This window comes from Oncorhynchus mykiss, chromosome 28 (genome assembly GCF_057628025.1).
Source record: "Oncorhynchus mykiss isolate SJ-2025 chromosome 28, ASM5762802v1, whole genome shotgun sequence".
In the NCBI taxonomy this organism is placed as follows: Eukaryota; Metazoa; Chordata; class Actinopteri; order Salmoniformes; family Salmonidae; genus Oncorhynchus; species Oncorhynchus mykiss.
The window spans coordinates 20,435,029-20,455,417 of NC_143049.1; the positions used below are offsets into that span (position 1 = coordinate 20,435,029).

Here is a 20,389-nt window from a genome sequence, read left to right on the forward strand (position 1 = left end):
TGTACAGTGCCTTGCGAAAGTATTCGGCCCCCTTGAACTTTGCGACCTTTTGCCACATTTCAGGCTTCAAACATAAAGATATAAAACTGTATTTTTTTGTGAAGAATCAACAACAAGTGGGACACAATCATGAAGTGGAACGACATTTATCGGATATTTCAAAATTTTTAACAAATCAAAAACTGAAAAATTGGGCATGCAAAATTATTCAGCCCCCTTAAGTTAATACTTTGTAGCGCCACCTTTTGCTGCGATTACAGCTGTAAGTCGCTTGGGGTATGTCTCTATCAGTTTTGCACATCGAGAGACTGACATTTTTTCCCATTCCTCCTTGCAAAACAGCTCGAGCTCAGTGAGGTTTGATGGAGAGCATTTGTGAACAGCAGTTTTCAGTTCTTTCCACAGATTCTCGATTGGATTCAGGTCTGGACTTTGACTTGGCCATTCTAACACCTGGATATGTTTATTTTTGAACCATTCCATTGTAGATTTTGCTTTGTTTTGGATCATTGTCTTGTTGGAAGACAAATCTCCGTCCCAGTCTCAGGTCTTTTGCAGACTCCATCAGGTTTTCTTCCAGAATGGTCCTGTATTTGGCTCCATCCATCTTCCCATCAATTTTAACCATCTTCCCTGTCCCTGTTGAAGAAAAGCAGGCCCAAACCATGATGCTGCCACCACCATGTTTGACAGTGGGGATGGTGTGTTCAGCTGTGTTGCTTTCACGCCAAACATAACGTTTTGCATTGTTGCCAAAAAGTTCAATTTTGGTTTCATCTGACCAGAGCACCTTCTTCCACATGTTTGGTGTGTCTCCCAGGTGGCTTGTGGCAAACTTTAAACAACACTTTTTATGGATATCTTTAAGAAATGTCTTTCTTCTTGCCACTCTTCCATAAAGGCCAGATTTGTGCAATATACAACTGATTGTTGTCCTATGGACAGAGTCTCCCACCTCAGCTGTAGATCTCTGCAGTTCATCCAGAGTGATCATGGGCCTCTTGGCTGCATCTCTGATCAGTCTCCTTGTATAAGCTGAAAGTTTAGAGGGACGGCCAGGTCTTGGTAGAGTTGCAGTGGTCTGATACTCCTTCCATTTCAATATTATCGCTTGCACAGTGCTCCTTGGGATGTTTAAAGCTTGGGAAATATTTTTGTATCCAAATCCGGCTTTAAACTTCTTCACAACAGTATCTCGGACCTGCCTGGTGTGTTCCTTGTTCTTCATGATGCTCTCTGCGCTTTTGACGGACCTCTGAGACTATCACAGTGCAGGTGCATTTATACGGAGACTTGATTACACACAGGTGGATTGTATTTATCATCATTAGTCATTTAGGTCAACATTGGATCATTCAGAGATCCTCACTGAACTTCTGGAGAGAGTTTGCTGCACTGAAAGTAAAGGGGCTGAATAATTTTGCACGCCCAATTTTTCAGTTTTTGATTTGTTAAAAAAGTTTGAAATATCCAATAAATGTCGTTCCACTTCATGAATGTGTCCCACTTGTTGTTGATTCTTCACAAAAAAATACAGTTTTATATCTTTATGTTTGAAGCCTGAAATGTGGCAAAAGTTCGCAAAGTTCAAGGGGGCCGAATACTTTCGCAAGGCACTGTACACACAACTTTTATGTCATATTTCAATACTAAAATGATGGAATATGATCCTAAAACGCCTTACCTGAAAGTACTTCATTCCTTCTTCGCTGAGCTTGTTTACATCCTGTTTTGATGAATATGATTGGCAGACTCCAGGTCACACTAAGATAAAACAAATTTAGTTTTTTTTTTTTTAAATGTACACTAATTGAGATGGCCAACAAACAGAAATGTGTTCAGAATTGCATTTTTTTTTATAGCCAATACAAAAAAAATGTGCGGTGGCTTCAAAACAGCACACCATATCAGTCATCTAGGGTTAATACATATATGATGGGTTTCACCCTGGCCTGGACATTTTGTCCTTCAGTGTGAGTAGTTTGGTCTCCACCCTCTGCCTCATCGTCCTCACTTCTCAATATTCAGTATTTTCCAGAATATTCCCATCGTTAGTCCCCAGTTCACATGGACATCTAGTAATATGTGTACCCCAAAGGTTCATATTCGGGTCCTACGAAGACCAAAGGTGGGCTATAGGCCTACTGTTAGGCCATGGCTAGAAGAGGGGGGACACCACTGACACCTACCTGTTAATTATGCTGTAATTCAACTCCAGTGACGTACACTAACTTCCCCCCAAAATACTATCAATCCATGTGAAAACTGAGCACTGGCATGCTCCTGCGGTGCCAAGCTGGTTGCAAGTTTTCCCAATGGCTGTTGGTCAACGCAGTCACGTAATCCCTGTTTGCTGATTTGTCAGGAGTAGATAACACATCGTATTGTATGTTTACTCTGACCTTGTTCTCATCCAGAAGCTCTCTGGGACATCAAAAAGCAACCTTTCAACTAAATGCTTACCTTTACCACTGACGGCTGCAGATGGGGGAAAAGTTCATCCAACCTCTTAGTTTGGGCCTCCTGCCCATTGTGCTAAAGGTCATCATTCAGCTCTTCATATGACATACCAGCACAGTTCTGGGGAGCAAGACCTACTATCAGTATATCACTTTCAGTCATTACTGAAGACCAAGTAGATAATAATTTACCATCAGAATTGTATCACTATCAGCCATTTTTACACACTATATACAGTGCATGCTGAAATACAATTCAAGATCCATTCTATGGGGGCTCTGTAGAAAGCTTCACATTGATGGATATAAATATATCAAAAGTGTCTATTTCAACTAATAGTTGAGTAATAATACTATTCTCTTTCAGAATAAAGGACCAACTCTATCATATCTATCACAATGTTTCATTTCTATTGAGACTTCTCAATGTACACATACTCCCCATTCATAAGAGAAGGGGATTTGTGGATAATATGCTGTTACTGGTCAGAAAACCAGGTTGAATTCCCCTGTGAAGGGACCACCTGTCACTAGCTGAAGGCACAATGTGAAACCAACAGTCATTCTAGCACACCTCTAGTTTGCTGATAGTGCTTGACTACTTTGAATTATTAACCACCAAAATTAAGAGACAAAAAAACATTATGTATAGAAAAGAAGCACCATGATATCATCACTTTGTCCATGAATGCAAAACAATGATGTCTAAATCAACACAAGCAATGAAAATCTCCTTTATCACGGGCCCAGAATTAAGCTTAGCTAACATAACTAATTGTTAATTTCTAATAGAATGGACTAGGGTGAAAGGGTTATCCTAAAAGCCTGCAAGGAAGAATGATACCAGCACACCCATGGTTATTATACAATAAATGAGGGTTACGCTATTGACCACTACCCGTAAGATGAATGATAAAGGGTTAATAAAAAGTTTATCAACTGTTAATTATTCGTTTATAAGATGTAAACAAACTATTATAGCACATTGTTGAAATTGTGTTATTGTTATTGACTGAGGAGCTACTCACTGATATACAACACACCCCCGTAGCCCCCACAAGGTGTGTGTGTGTGTGGGGGGGGGGGGGGGGGGCTCTCTGGAGATCCCCCCCCCCCCCTCCCCAGATAGCATATAAAGTAATGAGGTAATAAGCATGACAACAATATTTAGAATTACAGAATTTTGCACATTTTTCTCTCTGCACCCTGGCAATCTGTAGAATTGCAGGAAATTATCTTTAAAAATGCTAAATTCTCTCAGCCTTATGGCAAAATGTGTAGAATAGCATGAGATTAGATATATAATTGTACATTTTTCTATTTGCCCCATGGCAAAATGTGTAGAATTGTAGGAAGTTAGCTGTTTCCCCCCAAAAAAATGTCAGGCAGGTCACCCATGACACTGCTACAAGTTAGGTTTGTTTACCTGCACCTGCCCGGAATTGTTAATAACCCATCTGCAACCGCCCTAACAGGCTATGTGATGAAGTGAAAATCTGAGGCCTGCACCCGAGCCTAACCCGCAAATAAAGATAATGCACTATAGGCTACAGTCAAATTTTTTACAAGGGGTGTAGGATTTTTTTCGTGAAGTAAAGACGTTTAGACGGGACCGGGGAGAAAATGCAAAAACTCAACAACAAATAAACTGGAAAGATTTTCTTTGCAAAATTTCAAAATGACATCCGATTGTAAGAAAATAGAATGCTGTGGAAAATGACCCAACATGTTTCTGATAAGATTTCAGTTCAGCTTGGATGCATATTTTATGTGGTTGAAATACTATCCGCTTTTATGATGCTGATAAAGATAGCACCTCTACAGATAATATCTAACTGTGCATTCCTATTCTCTCAAGATGCTGAAATAAATAATTAATATTTCTCCACTCCTGTTCCCAAGTCCAAATTGTGTCTACATTTTCTGTATCATTTTACTTGAAGACATGTTTAATTCTGCAGGGGTTATTTGAGGCTATGTGAGAGGTGTTAGACCTAACAGTCAGTGTCCAGATTTCAGTTTCCATTTAACCCATCTGGACAGTAGGCTACAGTTCAATTGACATGCCATAGGCCTATTTGAAGTCAACATCATATGACTGTCAACATTGTTTACCACTTCACCAAGTCGTTCCTTAACATTACTTTTCTGGCCCAACCTTCTCCTCATTTTCAAATCTCCTTTCGCACATTTTCTCTTATTGAATTAAACTCAGAGACTGTCCTTTTTGCCTCCTTGGATTCACGTCGACTTTTTCTGCCCGGTCAGTTATAACCGCGAAGACTGCGGGTTATGAGTCAACCCGCGCATCACTAGCTAATGACTCACTCACTCACAAGCATCAATTTAAAGTTATCTCAAAAGCATGCGATTGTTTGGTCGATCTGGAACACACCTCAGAGCAACTAGACTCCGGTGTTCTCAGCATGTTCATTCAAGAGGCAGCGTTCAGTCATTGGCCATAATGTGCTGAGTTTACACAATACTATTGGCTCACTCAGATGTCATTGTTGTTTCCTAGCTGAACGTGGCAACTCCTGGAACAAGCATGTAAGTATGCACTGTCAGTAGACTAAGGTAGTTGATAATATTTCATTCAAAACAGATGAAGAGCAAAAAAAGAACTTCACTTTAGCCGTTTGTTTTATGTTCAATCAGAATCCACAACGTTGTCTCAGGGGTCTGAAGTCCGAATTCACCGATATAGCCCACCGTGCTGAAAAGTTGTTCCCCATTCTCACTCACCTGACCGTTGACACAGGTAAGTTCACGTCTAGCCAAGGGTCTATTGCAAGCTAGTTGCCTATTATGCTTCTGACTGATGGAATTGTTAGTTCATGTCAGGATAGCATTTGGTCTGTCTTCATAATGTTTTTACCCTACGTAGGCTACATGAAAAAAGGCTGCCCGACAACTTTATTTTGTTTCTCAGTGCTGCATTCAACGCAGTCAACGTATTTTGACGCTTTCAAAACGCCGGCTGGACGCCAGTGACATGTTGATCAGTATGTATGGACCACACCGCTTGCGTCGCAAAATAAATGTACACATTAATGTTATTTAATCATTGCACCCACAATGCTCGCGCGCGTCTGCGTGACCGCTCGCGGGCGTGCGTCCGCCATCGCGCGCATGTTTATTTTGACCAACACCAGACGCGATCAGGACACGCAGGTTGAAATATCAAAACTAACTCTGAACCAACTATATTAATTTGTGGACAGGTCACATAACGACACATGGTTGATGATATTACAAGATATTATCTAGCGTGTCCTGCGTTGCATATAATCTGACTGAGCATACAAGCATCTAAGTATCTGACTGAGCGGTGGTAGGCAGAAGCAGGCACGTAAACATTCATTCAAACGTTGTCATTATTACAAATAAATAAAATAATCGGCCGATTGTGATTTTTCAACGCCGATACCGTTAGCGATTATTGGAGGACCAAAAAATCCGATACCGATTAATCTGCCAATTTTTATTTATTTATTTGTAATAATGACAATTACAACAATACTGAATGAACACTTATTTTGACTTAATATAATACATCAATAAAATCTATTTAGCCTCAAGTAAATAATGAAACATGTTCAATTTGGTTTAAATAATGCAAAAACAAAGTGTTGGAGAAGAGAGTAAAAGTGCAATATGTGCCATGTAAGAAAGCTAACATTTCAGTTCCTTGCTCAGAACATGAGAACATATGAAAGCTGGTGGTTCCTTTTAACATGAGTCTTCAATATTCCCAGGTAAGAAGTTTTAGATTGTAGTTATTATAGGAGTTATAGGACCTTTGACTATTAGATGTTCTTATAGGCACTTTAGTATTGCCAGTGTAACAGTGTAGTTTCCGTCCCTCTCCTCGCTCCTCCCTGGGCTTGAACCAGCAACACAACGACAACAGCCACCATCGAAGCAGCGTTACCCATGCAGAGCAAGGGGAACAACTACTAGAAGGCTCAGAGCAAGTGATGTTTGAAACGCTATTAGCACGCGCTAACTAGCGAGACATTTCACCTCGGTTACACCAGCCTCAGCTCGGGAGTTGATAGGCTTGAAGTCATAAACAGCGCAATGCTTGATGCACAACGAAGAGCGGCTGGCAAAACGCACGAAAGTGCTGTTTGAATGAATGTTTACGCGCCTACTTCTGCCTACCACCGCTCAGTCAGATACTTAGATACTTGTATGCTCAGTCAGATTATATGCAACGCAGGACACGCTAGATAATATCTAGTAATATCATCAACCATGTGTAGTTAACTAGTGATTATGATTGATTGTTTTTTATAAGATAAGTTTAAGGCTAGCTAGCAACTTACCTTGGCTTACTGCATTCGCGTAACAGGCAAGTCTCCTTGTGGAGTGCAACGAGAGAGAGGCAGGTCATTATTGCGTTGGATTAATTAACTGTATGGTTGCAAGATTGGATCCCCCGAGCTGAAAATGTGAAAATATCTCGTTCTGCCCCTGAACGAGGCATTTAACCCACCGTTCCTAGGCCGTCATTGAAAATAAGACTGTGTTCTTAACTAACTTGCCTAGTTAAATAAAGGTATTAGAAACTTATTTTATTTTCATCTGCAAATCGGCGCCCAAAAATACCAATTTCCGATTGTTATGAAAACTTGAAATCGGCCCTAATTAATCGGCCATTCCGATTAATCGGTCGACCTCTAGTCCAAACACACCAAGAAATTGTGAGGAGGAGGAGAGCACGACAACGTATTTTCCCATTCAGGAGACGGAAAAGATTTGGCATGTGTCCCGAGATCCTCAAATTTCTACAGCTGCACCATCGAGAGCATCCTGACCGGTTGCATCACTGCCTGGTATGGCAACTGCTCGGCATCCGACTGTAAGGCGTTACAGAGGGTAGTGCGTACAGCCCAGTACATCACTGGGGCCAAGCTTCCTGCCATCCAGGACCTATATACTAGGCGGTGTCAGAGGAAGGCCCTAAGAATTGCCAAAGACTCCAGTCACACAAGTTATAGACTGTTCTTTCTGCTACCACACAGCAAGCGGTACCGGAGCACCAAGTCTAGGTCCAAAAGGTCCAAAACGGCTTCTACAATTAATCAAATGGCCACCTGGACTATTTGCCTTTCCTTTTTTTTACGCTGTTGGTACTCGCTGTTTATTATCTATGCATAGTCACTTTACCCCTACCTACATGTACAAATTACCTCAACTAACCTGTATCCCCGCATGTTGATCCTCAAACCTGGAGCCCCACAAGGGTGCGTACTCCGCCCCCTCCTGTACTCCCTGTTCACCCATGCCTGCGTGGCCAAGCACGCCTCCAACGCAATCAACAAGTTTGCAGACGTCACAAGAGTAGTAAGCTTGATTACCAACAACAACAACGAGGCCCTGGGAGTGTGGTGCCAGGAAAATAACTTATCACTCAACGTCAACAAAACAAAGGAGATGATCGTGGACTAAAGCAAACAGCAGAGGGAGCATCCATCCATCCACATCGACAGGACAGCAGTGGAGAAGGTGGGAAGTTTTAAGTTGCTCGGCGTACACATCACTGACAAACTGAAATGGTCCACCCACACAGACAATGTGGTGAAGAAGGCACAACAGCACCTCTTCAACCCCGGGAGGCTGAATACATTTGTCTTGTCACTTAAAACCCTCACAAACATTTACAGATGCACAATTGAGAGCATCTTGTCGGGCTGTATCACCGCCTGGTACAGCAACTGCACCGCCCACAACCACAGGGCTCTCCAGAGGGTGGTGCGGTCTGCGCAACGCATCACTGGGGGCCAACTACCTGCCCTCCAGGACACCTACAGCACCCGATGTCACAGGAAGGCCAAAAAGATCATCAAGGACGACAACCACCCGAGCCACTGCCTGTTCACCATCATTCCGAAGGCGAGGTCAGTACAGGTGCATCAAAGCTGGGACCGAGAGACTGAAAGAAGCTGTTTATCTCAAGGCCATCAGACTGTTAAATAGCCATCACTAGCACAGAGAGGCTGCTGCCTACATACACAGATTTTAAGTTATTGGCCACTTTAATAAATGGAACACAAGTCACTTTTATAATGTTACAATGATGTTTGCATATCTTGCATTACTCATCTCCTATGTATATACTGTATTCTATACTATTCTACTGTATCTTCGTCTATGCCGCTCTGACATTGCTCGTCCATATATTTATATATTCTTAATTCCATTCCTTACTTAGATTTGTGTGTATGGGGTATATGTTTTAGAATTGTTGGATATTATTTGTTAGATATTGCTGCACTGTCAGAACTAGAAGCACCACCATTTCGCTACACCCACAATGTGTGTAACCTTTATTTAACTAGGCAAGTCAGTTAAGAACAAATTCTTCTTTACAATGACGGCCTACCGCGGCCAAACCCGGATGACGCTGGGCCAATTGTGCGCCGCACTATGGGACACCCAATCACGGCCAGATGTGATACAGCCTGCAAAACACGTGTATGTGACCGATTTGATTTGACTCTGTACCGGTACCCCCTGTATATTTTTGTTATTTTATTGTGTTACTTTTTATTTATTTATAAAAACGAATGTTTTACTTTAGTTTATTTTTTAAATATTTTCTTAACTCTGTTTTCTTAACTGCATTGTTGATTAAGGGCTTGTAAGTAAGCATTTCACGGTAAGGTCTACCTACACCTGTTGTATTCGGTGCATGTGACAAATAACCATTTTATTTTATTTGGTATTCAGTATTTGTTTACATCCATGGCCACTCTATTCCGGTGCCGCTATTTTTCAATAGCCGGCTTTTCACTACCAGCTTGAAGTTGTAGACTAAGTTCTGTTTTGAATATTTTGTCTAAAGATGACACAACTTGACCAAGTTGTGGCCAAACTCTGACACACTTGTGGAGAGGCAGTCAGTTTTGTGGCCATGTTAAACCCACTTATACTCGGCCTCTGTACAATTATACCCATTCACAGATGGAGTAACACATTGAAGCGCTACACATTGTTTTTTTTAATGTCTAGACAGTTTGTGAAAATCTTTTTTCTTTTTTTAAAAACATTTTCTTTCTTAAGAAAAGCAACTTTTACAGTTATTTGCCTCCCAACCTGATTTCAGAATATGACTTGCTATATAGACTGTGGGAGGCTGAATGGCAAATACCTTTTTTGTATTCGTATAATGAATTGGCTTTGCTTGCTTGCTTTATACATATCTTTTTCCCTCAGGCAACAAATATGGCATCATGGATTATAAAAATTGCCTTGATGGCAATGAGTATCTTAATCGAAACTACCGAAGGGAAAAAAGACAAGGTGCTGTATTGTTCAGGTAAATTGTGATGTTTATTTGTCCAGTTGGTCCTTTTTTACCTATTCGATATGGGGTTTTCAGGATGTACATGTAATGCAATAGTTATTGATAGTAAATGCAGACTATAGATTTGCATAGTGAACAAGTATTGTCATGAAATATAAACTTTTGTGAAAGTTGAGTCACGCAAACTAAAGTCTTGTAAGCTCGTTTCATATCATTTGACCTGCCAGGGCAGCAGTTTCCTATTCTAGATTTGATAGTTTTCTTGATTATCAACCATTTCGTTTTTAACCTTTGCTAAACACAATTTACACGTACAATTCTGGACAATCATTTTATTTGTCAAAATATTTTGAAGTGTTTTTTTTGGTGCAGTTTGTAAATATTTCTGTTGAATTTCAAAAGTGTACGAATGACAGAGACAAGTTACAATGATCTTCATCTAAAAATAAAAAAGGATCACTATGGAAACCTTTAAACATAATTCAACTTTTTCAGTTAATACATAGTTTTAGTAATTTTATTTTACAAAGCCAAATTGAACTTGGTGAAAGGCAGCTTATCACATGGCCATTTTCTTTCTTTGAACACTACAGCAACACCAACACTACAGTCTTACCAAACCTTGGAGTCATCCTTGCATGACTATGTAACACTTGTCAAGCTACCAATACAAAGTCTCAGCACGGTACGCCATTAGTGTAGCCTACTGTGCGTCATAGTATCGATGACATTTTAAGAACTGTTAGAAGCCCTCCAGGCATACAGTCTGACATCTGGCATGAAAATCCTGTACAATTCTTAGTGAAGCATTACCCCCAATTGTAGATCAGATTTTTTTTTTTTTAACCACAACGACCAAGGCCTCGGTTTTTAATTAAAGAGTGACTGGATGCTATCTAACTTACCATTCTCAGGGTTAAAAGGTTAATTTACTTTGGTGTTGATATAATTTATATACATTTTATTTGGACCTCGTCAAAAGACGAGGCTTTAACACTTTTTACAGCAGTTTTCATACATACTCATTGAATTGAGCTTTGCTTGATCGTAACACTTAATCATTGAAATGGTCTTGAAAAAAATGTCATGGATAGCTGTGGAATGTGGACACATAAGGAGATATCAGTATACAAAATAGTATTGCATGGCTCTAGTCATGTTTTTGCATGTCCTTTGATGCTTATGTGAGTATTAAGACTTTTGTTAAATGAAAAAGTAACAAGTAGCGTTTTACATTGAGCTATATACTGTATACTGTATACTGTATATCAACAGTTCTATAAATATAATTGCTTATTTACTTGTGTTTCTAGTAGTATCTCAATGTTGCTGTCATTCTGTTAATCATCCATCTGTCAAGCTTATTTCATTTGAACAGTTTTACTTTTCTTTACCTGTAGGCATACTATGGATCTACAGTTTAAGTCGGAAGTTTACATACACCTTAGCCAAATACATTTAAACTCAGTTTTTCCACAATTCCTGACATTTAATCCTAGTAAAAATTCCCTGTTTTAGGTCAGTTAGGATCACCACTTTATTTACAGAATTTGAAATGTCAGAATAATAGTAGAGAGTGATTGATTTATTTCAGCTTTTATTTCTTTCATCACATTCCCAGTGGGTCAGAAGTTTACATACACTCAATTAGTATTTGGTAGCATTGCCTTTAAATTGTTTAACTTGAGTCAAATGTTTCGGGTAGCCTTCCACAAGCTTCCCACAATAAGTTTGGTGAATTTTGGCCCATTCCTCCTGGCAGGGCTGGTGTAACTGAGTCAGGTTTTGTAGGCCTCCTTGCTCACACACGCTTTTTCAGTTCTATCCACATATTTTCTATAGTGTTGAGGTCAGGGCTTTGTGATGGCCACTCCAATACCTTGACTTTGTTGTCCTTAGCCATTTTGCCAGAACTTTGGAAGTATACTTGGGGTCACTGTCCATTTGGAAGACCCATTTGCGACCAAGCTTTAACTTGAGATGTTGCTTCAATATATATCCACATAATTTTCCTTCCTCGTGATCTCACCTATTTTGTGAAGTGCACCACTCCCTCCTACAGCAAAGCACCCCCACAACATGATGCTGCCACCTCCGTGCTCCACGGTTGGGATGGTGTTCTTTGGCTTGCAAGCCTCCTCCTTTTTCATCCAAACATAATGATGGTCATTATGGCTAAACAGTTCTATTTTTGTTTCATCAGACCAGAGGACATTTCTTCAAGAAGTACGATCTTTGTCCCCATGTGCAGTTGCAAACTGTAGTCTGGCTTTTTTTATGGCGGTTTTGGAGCAGTGGCTTCTTCCTTGCTGAGCGGCCTTTCAGGTTATGTCGATATAGGACTGGTTTTACTGTGGATATAGATGGGCTTTGAAATACATCCACAGGTACACCTCCAATTGACTCAAATGATGTCAATTAGCCTATCAGAAGCTTCTAAGGCCTTGACATCATTTTCTGGAATTTTCCAAGCTTTTTAAAGGCACAGTCAACTTAGTGTATGTAAACTTCTGACCCACTGGAATTGTGATACAGTGAGTTATAAGTGAAATAATCTGTCTAAACAATTGTTGGAAAAATTGCTTGTATCATGCACAAAGTAGATGTCCTAACCGACTTGCCAAAACCACAGTTTGTTAACAGGAAATTTGTGGAGTGGTTGAAAAATGAGTTTTAATGACTCCAACCTTAGTGTATGTAAACTTCTGACTTCAACTGTATATATCCCTAACCTATATTGTACTATCCTATATCTGTTTCTTTTAGCATGCAGGGCTATTGTTGATGAGCTCAATTATTCAATCAGTCAGATTGATCCGAAGAAGACCATCAATGTGGGAGCCTTCAGACTCAAGCCTGATGGGAGCCTGACTGATAAAAAGGTAGCTACCTAAGTAAAAGCTTGTTGCCAAAGTGCACTCCACTGAAGCCAAACATCTCATAGTACACACACGGCTATTGATTGAACTTTCCTGGAAATAAAATATTTTATGAATTTAGAGATTGGATAGATGCATCATTCATATAGAATGCACATTTATACCTAAAATACTTGACAAAACTTAGGCTAGGCCTAGTGGTTTTATAGTAGTTCCTGGTTTCCTGTAGCCTCGCAAGCCACCTGATCTCGTGAGCTTACATGAATGTTCGCTGCACAGCGGTAATCATCTGGTAGTTACGTGGCTCGATTTCCTGGATCTCGTACCTTGAGAAATGGAATTTAGTGTATTGTGAAATATCCCGGCAGAAGAAAATAAGAAAAGTAACATCAGTATGTAACTTCATGTCAGTTTGTGTCATTGTAAGCATTGGTAAATGCTTTATCACCGTGTTTCACCTACATTTCTGAAATCAGAAGCTTTGCTTATTGGTTAACCCTCTGGAAATTCAAAACCACGGTCTTCTCCTCTTTTCCTAACCAAGCATTGTTGTAGTGTGAAGAGGTCAGACCTGGTGGTGTTCCAGTGTCATATCCCTAGTATCCAGGGACTGTGATTAGCTGGTCAGCTCACCTATTGATCTCAGGGGTTAATCCCCTTTTGATGGTAATTGATAGCTAATAACATGCTGTTTATTTACCTCGACTGCTTCATGTTTTCCTCTTCCCTTTAACTTAAACTATCAAGTAAAAGGGATTATGACATATTTCCTAATATGACAACTCAAGTTCTCTCATTCATATTGGTTTGAATGTAATCAAACATACTATTATAAACATTTGAGTTGTCTTGGTCTTCTCTTGCCATCAAGTTGTCTCATTCCTTCCTGTTCATTATGCTCAAACTATGGATCAACTGTGTATGTCATATTCACAGACTCTCATTAAGTGTTTTCTAAAAGAGGGTTCATTTGAAAAATGCTAATTACAGTTTGTATACCCATGTGAGTCTTGTTCATATTCCATTTTGTTTGCCCTCAAGCTGTGGGGGTGTGCCTCTGCATTACCCCTCTTGTTGTTAGTAGAGAGAGAGTGTATGAATGCAATGATATAGCGCAACTATAATTACTGAATCAAAATGAATGTTCGTAAGAGAAGAGTTAAGTAATGACTTAAGTAGTTTGGTATTACAGTGCTCTGAACAGTAAGCACACTGACTTTTAAAGGGGCAATCAGCAGTTGCTACATCCACTTTTGGACTTATAAATTAATGATATGTACCCATTTGATTCTTGAAAAATATAACATAAAAATGCCTCATGAGCTTAGTTGAACTGTCGTAACTCATCAGAACCCCAAATAAAAGCATGTTTTACTCCAATGTTTAGAAACAAAGTAAATGTAAGCAAACACTGTTTATTCTCAATATGGTTAAAACTATAATTTTGATATCATGGATGGTCAAACCTTGCATCCATAGCTCTGTGTATGAATTTGAGGGATTACATTTCTCCAGCCCCATCTCTGTTTTTTACTTAATCAGTGGTGGGGGTACGCTTTGTTATTGTTTCAACTGATGATTAGCCCTTTAAGTGAAACGGTCAACAGACAGTGATGGCTGATCAACTTCTGTACTAACGGCCCTATTGAAGTGTTGCGCTAATCAATGGCTTGTTTTGACTTCTGAGCATAAATCAAAGAAACCCTCCCCCACCCCACTGGCTTTTGACCCTATCTGAATCAAGGAGGGAGGGGTGTCCAAGCTTAGATTCCATCATATGAGATTAGCTGGTCTTAAGTCTCCTTTGCTCTCCAGCAACCAGTGGGGCTCCCTGAAGGCAAGGTTCACACCACAATGTTAAACCTACAACAATGAATCATTAAGCCAAAGACATTGAACTTAATTGAGTAAGTTGATGGAAGTTGTTAATGTCTTTCTTACCTTTGTCTTACCTTTTTCTGTACACACACACACACATATATATATATATATATATATATATTTGTTTTCTTCATTCATTTCTTCATTCTCAATTAATGGCTTTTAATGATTCTGGTTGGACCATAGAGAGAAATTGCTGTCACTCTTCATTAAATTCAATTTCTGGATTGTCATGATAAAGGTACATACTGTGGCAATCACTTTTCTGAAGACTATAACAACGTTACACATTGTTGTAAATGGTGGCATTAATAGGTTCTAGTTTTTATGAATTTGTGTTTTTCATTGGTCCATATTATTCTCACAAGAAATTGAAAGCCCCTTTCCTCAGTGTTACAATAATGGCTGGTTTTCAAATGGGAATTCAATGGAAGATAGCATCCCTGAGAAGCCTTTTCTCTGCCAGGCCTGCCTAGTCCCCTCCTCATTCTTCAGGAAATGTGTGATTGACTGGTCCCTTTCAAACCCCTCATACTAGTAAGGAAGGAATTTAATTCCACAACATTTTCAGGATTGCTTGATAAGGTTCTACTTTAGGTTGGATTTTTTAATACTGGACGTTTTTATTTATATCTTTTTTTTACATTTAAGGTAGATGTTTCTTTAACAACTAAGTCAAGATCCTATCATACATTTTCATAAAATTCACTAATGGTGTAAAATAAAAATATAGAAACTAAGAATATCAAAATTGCATGTTAGCATCTTTAGCCCAATAATTGCTGTTATGGTTGAATGCAGTGCACACTTGAAATTCCACTTTGTCTGGTTTTTGTTTTGCAATAACCTATTAGTTAACAGTTCAACATTAATGTTGAAGTCGTCAAGCCTTTGTTTTCTTTGATAGACCATCCTCAATATGAACTATTTATCTCTACATTCAAATAGCTTCCTGTCCTTTACATTGAAAAAGGAGAGATGTGTGGCAGGGCTCAGGCAGTTCCCTGAAACCTTTTTATCTTATTTGTGAGCAGATGGCAGTGAGCCATGGAAGCCCCTTTGTGTCACTAAGAGTCAGATATAAAAAAGGAGGAGGGGGAAATGCTTCTGTAATGTAATCAGTGGGTCCGGAAGGGTCCATACTGAGGATGAAAGGGGACAATAGGGTCAGGGATATATCTACATTGCACAAAATCCAGTTCATCTGCAATATGCCTCCCCCCTTCCCCTCACCCAGCATCTTTTGACCGGGATTGACAAGGAAAACTTCCTGCTTTGATCATTCGAGGGTGGAGAAGATGAACCACCAAAAGAGACCAAAGGATGAGACTGAACTGTTTACCCTGCACTTGGCTGCTGTTTTGGCCTCCCCCTGCTCCTTAACTCAGCCCCCCTCCCCGGCACTTTCACTGCACCCAGTCACCCTTTCCCCTCTCTCCTTCTGGGGAGGCCACGGGGGCGGGAGCATAGTGCACCTTGACCTGTCTAGACACTACTGCATGTTTTGTTCTGTTTCCAAGGGGAAGGGGTATACTTCTACAGGTTAAATGTCATAGTTCCAGCATAGGGGAAGTAGGGGTTGTTTGTGTGATGGGAATAGTAGTTAGGGGTCACCAACATGACCCAGACGGATTCTAAGCAACGTCATAGAACTGGACTCAATTAAGTTAAATTTAGATTAAACCTGATACATTTTTTTTATATATATACTTTTGTGTCTTTTTATCCACCAGGTCCCTCTTGCTAGATCTGAGACCAACTTGAGTGAGCTTCTGGATGGAGTTTGTGGTAGCATGAGTGACTATGCTCTTCATGTGGACCCAGACACCAAGAAAAAGCAATACAAAAGATTTGCTCCAAGAAGTTCTGATGCCGGGGATTTTCCTGATTTTAACAATTTCAAGTTTGATGGCCCAGAGGGATCCAATGCCCTACAATTTGCGGTTAGTTTGGCAATAATTTATTAATTTACTCACATATTAATGTATTTATTTTTATTTTCAGTCATGCTTTCATATAACATTCAGATTAGTATGTGATGAAGCTAAATTATTTCCTATGTTCTGCATGTCCACATACTTTTTCAAGTATTAGTCTTTCAAAAGTCTATTGAAATATTGGTAGCGGTGGGTAACTCTTATGTTTGGTTAACTGAGGTAAACTTCCATTTTAATTTTGAAAGCACAGAAGTCAATGTAATGCCTTGGTCGTTGATATCACAGCTTCATTTTAACGGAAAATCCAGTTCCGTTCTTACTAATTGGGCCTGTAACTTTTTAAACTGTACATTGATATTGTTTTTCCACTTTACTTTAGTTAAGGTATATTGCATGCACCGTAGTCTATAATATAGAAAGACAATAAATATCTGTAAATATGTGTATTAAAGCTTGCATTTTAAATGGTCATCAGTATGTTTATAATTTGTTTTACAGTTATTACAGTAACATTCAGTGTTGAAGTTTTTCATTCTGGAGACGTGCCAGGGGTTAACCCAAAATGCAGACGATAACGTATTTTCCTTTGTTCCTTTACAATTATCTTGAGCTCTTGCATGTAAATTGCACATATTTAAGATCAAGTTAGGCACCACAAGCAAGTAACCTTATGATGCGCAAAGATGTGTGTGTGTGTGGAATCGCTAACTTGGAATCGTGTTGCCTATCTATGTTACATGAGTCATCCAAGATGGCTGAACAGCATGGCGAGAGGAAAAATGGCAGTCTCACTCACTGCTGTGCCCACTATTGTGTGAAACTACATGCTTGTGAAGCTCTCATGTGCGGAGGACCTGGTGTGCTGTCTGTTGTGTGGTAACCTATCCCCTCTCTTCTGTTACAGTGTGAAAGCATTGTGGAGGAATTTGAAGATGATATCATCTCTCTTTTTGCCAAAGAGACAGACCATGTGGTCGACAAGTTATGCAATGAAGTATCAGGTACGGTTTCAGACATGTTGTGGTTTCTCACTCACCAGGCCTCCTGTTTGCCCCTTTCTACATAGATACTAACTAGAACTGTTATTACTCACATTATTACCCAAATGTATAACACCATTGGGTTTTGATTAGCTTTTTTATATGAATTTATTTAAATGACTTACAATGATTATTTGTTCATAGAAAATAGTATCTGGGTGTTTGGGCTTTGGAGAGCTTTGATTTGTAAAGAATAGAGTACAGATGCCCTGCGAATACTCAATTTGGTTATCGTAACATTTTAATATCGCAATTTTTCATGGCGCTACCCATAACATGTTTAGATGAGTACCGTGTGTGCCTACCAGGGAATACAATCATGACCACTTGTTTATTATGCATCCTAAAATAGAATATGAAAATGGATACATACAGATAATTACCATTTAAAACAGCTCTATTTGTTGTGTCATGATTTCCCCCTTACGTAACTATCGTCTTTGATCCGCCATTTTGTTTCAACCCTGTTAACTGAGGGTTCTGAAACAGAGCAGCGTAACATTTTTAACAGTTTGTTTTTGAATCGGTATAGAGTCACGGAGGATGATGTTGTGGATTTATATGACACTGATACTCTATTAGATGAGCAAAATAGCCATTTTTGTTTAACAAGATTGCGGTTGTAGGCCGATAGTTTGAATGTGCTACGTGAAGTATGAGTTATTTGGAATGTATCATCCAAATAGAAACCATCGCTCCTATCTCGTATGTTTGTCAATATGATGTAGTTTGTTTTTCTGCGAGTGTCATTGCAGTAAATGGTGTGTCACCTACTGGATGTCTGCAAATATTGATAGTTATTTTCAGCAGGCCAACTGACAAGATGGCGGTCTAATTTTTGTCAATATTTCATTTTCAGATCACTGTAAAGGCACAAAATTCCAGAGTGACGAACTATAGTTTTACATGCGTCTCTGCTGCGGGTGATTGAACCAGTTTAGATATATATTTCAAATGAAGAAATAATGCTTGAAGGATATTGTATCAATCAAGTTGCATTCTTTTAAATAAAGTTTTATATTTTAAATGGGGATGCTGGTATAATGTTGTCAGATACACAGAATTGTATCATGAGATAGAAAGTCAGGTTTGTTTCTTTAGGTAATCCTAGTAGGCCTAATTTCTTAAAAATGCAGGAGGAAGAAGTGGCACTCAAAATAATAACATGGGTGTAAAAAACGAAAAAGCTAAGTTTGAATGTGCTGTACTCAGCTGTGAGAGACTGAGGAGGCCGCCATGTCAAAAAAGATGGCGTGGCAACCTACAGACAATGTCAAAGTGAGCTGGATAAGCAATTTTTGTCTATTTAAAAAATAAATACATTTTTTTTAAATATTTTTTTTAAATCACCTTCATCAGCTGAACAGTTCTAGAATTGTTTGTAATGTTATAGAATTCCGACTGTCTTGATTATCCAGACCTGTTCTTGGTCCAGAAGTCAACCGTTGGAGATGGTGGATTTCTGCATGGCAGGTTGCATTTGATTTGCACGGTGAATTCTTAGATGAAGGAGGGAGTTGATTCTTGATTTTGAAATGAGCAGTCCCTTTACGTCCCGTCATCTGCAACAATTGAATTCGTCGTGGTATCATTTTAAACCTTTGTGAGCTTTAAAATCTGTGGGAGTATGTCAAATGTTATAACAATTTATCCTAAAAAATGTATCCTCCCCCAAAAAATACACCTGTTTGCTTGATCTTATTTTTAGATGTATTGTTTTGTATTTTGTTATTTGAACTTTATGTTTGATGTTATGACCCATTTTTTAAGGATATAGATCAGAATAGACCTGGGATGTTCTATTTATCGTTATCACATAAATTCAGGCAATTTATCACAATATGAATTTCTGTCCATATTGCCCAGCTTTAGAAAAATGAATCCAACGGGATCTCCCTCTATCAGTGAATTTGCAATGTTACCAAATGTTTGCAGTGGGGGGAAAAAACCTACATGAGAGCCTTAATAGTTATACATTGGCCTGATATAACCACCTCCCTATAACACAAGTCTAAGTGCCTAAATCAAGTAAATTATCATCCCAATTGTGATAACACTCATATCTCAGAGCACACCGGTTGTAAATTCACATACAGATTGAACACTTCCTCCAGAGGAGATTTCTTTGTGCTATATATGCCAGGAAAAAGCTCAACTTCATGGACAATGTTCAATTTTCATATAATGACCCTCACAGCTTCATCATATAATGACAAATAATCACAAGTATTTTGGGGTGTTTATGATCTAAATATTTTAATTTCAAGGGAAATAATTTATCATTTTGGTACAGTTTTACACAAAATGTATCTACACTTCTTTGTGGAAATATTTGGGTCAGTTTTCGAAAAACATGTCAGACCTTTGGCCAAAGAACAAATGCATGGGTCAAGCTTTCACTGGCTACATGTGACAAATGAAACCCTATGTCCCAGACTAGTTGAATACAAACAATATACAATATATCATTTTCATTACCATCAGGAATTACAGCATTTTCCCCATACTGCACTTCCAGTTCTTTCAAAACAAAAGTCTTCAACTTGTTGCATTTTCCTTTAAATTGTGTGTTGGGAGTTTGTTCTGGTTTAAGAAAGTGTAAGCTTTTCTTTGTGTGTATAGCTGTCTCTGGGTGTCTAGGGCTTGAGCTTAACTTCATGATAGATCAAGGGCTACCAAGGTGCTGTTGGCAAGGGGCTCAAAGTGGCAGGACAAACTGGACCACTAAATGCTCATTTTTTTTATGCATGTTAGTTCCTTTGCAGTATGCTGAGTGGACTGCTGGAGGGGGTTTCTCAGATGAAATGCAACCCTCACACAGGTAATGAGAACTATATGATAAACTATTTGTACAATTTCTCAAATGTAATTTCAATGG

At 39.1% G+C, this 20,389-nt stretch overlaps 1 protein-coding gene across 2 annotated transcripts; it reads left to right on the forward strand.

Annotated features, from left to right (window-relative positions):
• The first annotated feature begins 4,807 nt into the window (after window positions 1–4,807).
• Window positions 4,808–18,538, forward strand: LOC110508695 (protein canopy-1). 2 transcript variants are annotated; one of them, XM_090225611.1, is made up of 7 exons: window positions 4,808–5,009; window positions 5,118–5,220; window positions 9,684–9,786; window positions 12,541–12,656; window positions 16,268–16,477; window positions 17,376–17,472; window positions 18,371–18,538. In XM_090225611.1, the coding sequence occupies exons 3-7, from the start codon at window positions 9,693–9,695 to the stop codon at window positions 18,409–18,411; spliced, it is 558 nt and encodes a 185-aa protein (XP_090081737.1). In that variant the 5' UTR covers window positions 4,808–5,009; window positions 5,118–5,220; window positions 9,684–9,692; the 3' UTR covers window positions 18,412–18,538. The 2 variants fall into 2 exon arrangements, with proteins under 2 accessions (XP_090081737.1, XP_090081736.1); XM_090225610.1 differs by lacking the exon at window positions 4,808–5,009 and having other exon boundaries at window positions 5,012–5,220.
• The last annotated feature ends 1,851 nt before the right edge of the window (window positions 18,539–20,389 follow it).